General features: G+C 37.6%; 1 protein-coding gene across 2 annotated transcripts in view; it reads right to left on the reverse strand.

Annotated features, from left to right (window-relative positions):
- Nucleotides 1-2740, reverse strand: part of KPNA1 (karyopherin subunit alpha 1) — an 88642-nt gene that overhangs the window by 46972 nt on the left and 38930 nt on the right. For both annotated transcript variants that reach the window (XM_019516083.1, XM_019516084.1), the window contains exon 6: nt 957-1088. In XM_019516083.1, coding sequence (XP_019371628.1) covers nt 957-1088 — 132 coding nt within the window. The remainder of the gene's footprint in view (nt 1-956; nt 1089-2740) is intronic.

Genomic DNA, 2740 nt, shown 5'->3' on the forward strand with positions numbered 1-2740 from the left:
CATCAGATATCAACTTCCAAATCTATGAGCCAATGTCTGGTAAGAGGTTGGCTGATCACAACCTACATGTTGTTCCATGGTAAGAAAATAAAGAACTTTTTAATTAACAAAATCCCTCCTTAGAAACTGAAGCTAGGTAAGTTCATACATAGGAGAGGTACATTTTTTTTAAGCTAGGATGATAAACTACTGAAATAACCTACAAAGATTTCTCACCACTTGAAATCTTCAAAGCACGAGTGTCTTAATTTTAACATATGTGCTCTTGCTCAAATGATGTTTAGACTTCATGCACAAATTACTGTGTGAAAATTTTGTGTTATGCAGGAAGTCAGGCTAAATTATCACTATGGCCCCTTCTGTCCTTGAAATATATTAATCTAGTTTGCAGAAGAGACACTTCACTGTTGTTGACAGAATAAAACAATGCTGTATTCTTTCATGTTAATCACTCCCCCTCAAAATGCACCATCAGCTCCATACAGTTGTATTCTGTTTCAGAACACTTTTGCTTACATCAGTCAAGAGGCATGTAACAAGTATTGTTACATATCAGCATTTTTTTTGTTTTAGAGAAAGAGCCATCATTTTCATTCATGTTTTACCAGCCAGAAAAATAGAAGCTTTAATATTTTATATTTCTAAATATTTTTTCAAACATCAGGGAGGCTTCACAACCTCTTTAGAAGGTAGGAAAGTGTTATCCCTATTTCACTGACAAGATGCATTAAGCCACTTAAAATTACCTTGACAGTCTAGCAAAAGGCAAAATATGGCATATTACAGTTGCTTTCACTAACAGGTCAATCTGCATCACAAGAATTAGTAAATCAGTATCTGTACAGAACTGTCCATCAGGTCATTTTCCTCTCCAGAAGCATTTGATTCTTTTATGAAGCAGTCCTTGATCCCGTTTCAAAGTAGAAAGAAAGAGAACCACAACTCTTAATTTTTACCTGCTCCTGTACATCTTCAAACTCTGAGCTGAGCAGCTCTATGAAGATGGGGACAGCTCCTGCTTGAATCACAATTCGAGTCTGAAGGGAATTTCCAGAGGCAATGTTTGTCAGCACCCAAGCAGCTTCAAACTGAAACATAAAATACAGGGAAATGCTCACCATCAGCATAAAAGTTTAAATGCATTCTATAAGAAAGCAAGCATAAGACAAAAAAAAAAAATCACAGAGCAACTAAACAGCTAACTGTGCTAAATTTGCAAACAATTTCAAGTATCAGAATCATATGGAATTGAATTCAAAATTGCAGGAATGATTTATACACACAACATCACATTTCCCATGGAATCTCAGTTATAATTTATTTTTGCTCAGAAGTTCCACAGCTTTTGCTTTATCCCATTTCTTTTTTTCATTGCCAAAGGGAACTACATGCAAGAATGCAATTCTTCGGTATGATTTTTTACAAGGCTGGAGTTCTCAGGGCCTCTCAAGTTTCCAGCATATTGCACAAAGTAGGGTCTGATGTACCTGAACAAATACATACGGAGAATCAGTGAAGCATAACTGAAGTTTGCTCAACACAATTTAGTCACTCTCAAAATTTGGGGTGTCATTTTTAAATCCAGTAGGAATGAAGATTAAAGAACTTGCTAACATCTTTACAAGTTCTTTTGCCCTCAGTTACAACCTGGCATCACCCTTCAGTTGGAGTATAATTCTTTGAGTAAAAAATTAGTAATACACGATGTCTGTGAATTAAACTGAGACCCAAATTTAAATCGTCTTGAGGATTTTAAGAATGATAAATATACTTTGTGCTATAATGTGACACAGGTAATAACCCTTTTTTCAATAGGTTCAAGCTATTTGAGCTACTAGGTTCTCCCCCAGTATTCAAGGCTCTTTTCTTGTGATAGTGTAAATTATGGTTTTAGCTGTGATAGTCCAGAAACTATACAAGAAGCCAATTTCTTCTGTTAACTGTTGGTCTGCTACCCCTGGGAATTTCTCCCTTCAATTTCACAGCTCTACCTATTGTTCTTAACTATTACTGTGCGTGCTTCCCTCCTCAGACCCAATGAAGAATGCCTTGCATTCAAAAAGCCTGTCTAACTTTTCCCCAACAATGCAGTAGGGTCCAATAAAATGTAATCAACCTAAAAAAAAAAATCTCTCTCTCTCCCATAATTCCTGGACCATCATAGCTACAACATCACTCCAACATTACCAAATATATATTGAACAAAAACATGTCAATATGTCAATCCCTTGGTCTTGTCATGGGTTGAGCCCATGACAAGAGGTGAGCCCAGAGACGCAGAGTCTCTCTCTACTGCTCTACAACATATCCTTGGGGCTTTGACCGAATCTTGCTTCAGGGCCAGCTCCTCTCCTAGTAAATCTCTGTCTAACCAGTAGTCCATCTGGACCTTACAGCTTTGTGGACAATGATCTCCCAGGCTCTTAGGACTCCCTGGGATTACAAAATAAAATGGGCCGGCTGCCCTGAAGGAACAAAATGCCAACTGCTGCCAGCCACCCTGAAATCACTCATTACCAAACAAAATAGAAGGTAAAAAGCCAAAACAGATTTATTATGCAAGACAGACAAATATAAAGCAAGAAGGTTGTCAAGTTTGGAGACAAATACAAAACAAAACCAGAAATCTCCTGAAATGAAGCAGGCTCCTGGTGATTTCTGTGCTTCCAGCAGCTAGCAATCCTGCTAGCTTATTAGGTAATGCTCCAGCCTACTTTGCTCTTTTCTCTAAACTCAACGT

The sequence above is a fragment of the Gavialis gangeticus genome, unplaced genomic scaffold (assembly GCF_001723915.1).
Source record: "Gavialis gangeticus isolate Ggan-Ray unplaced genomic scaffold, GavGan_comp1, whole genome shotgun sequence".
NCBI classification, from domain to species: domain Eukaryota; kingdom Metazoa; phylum Chordata; order Crocodylia; family Gavialidae; genus Gavialis; species Gavialis gangeticus.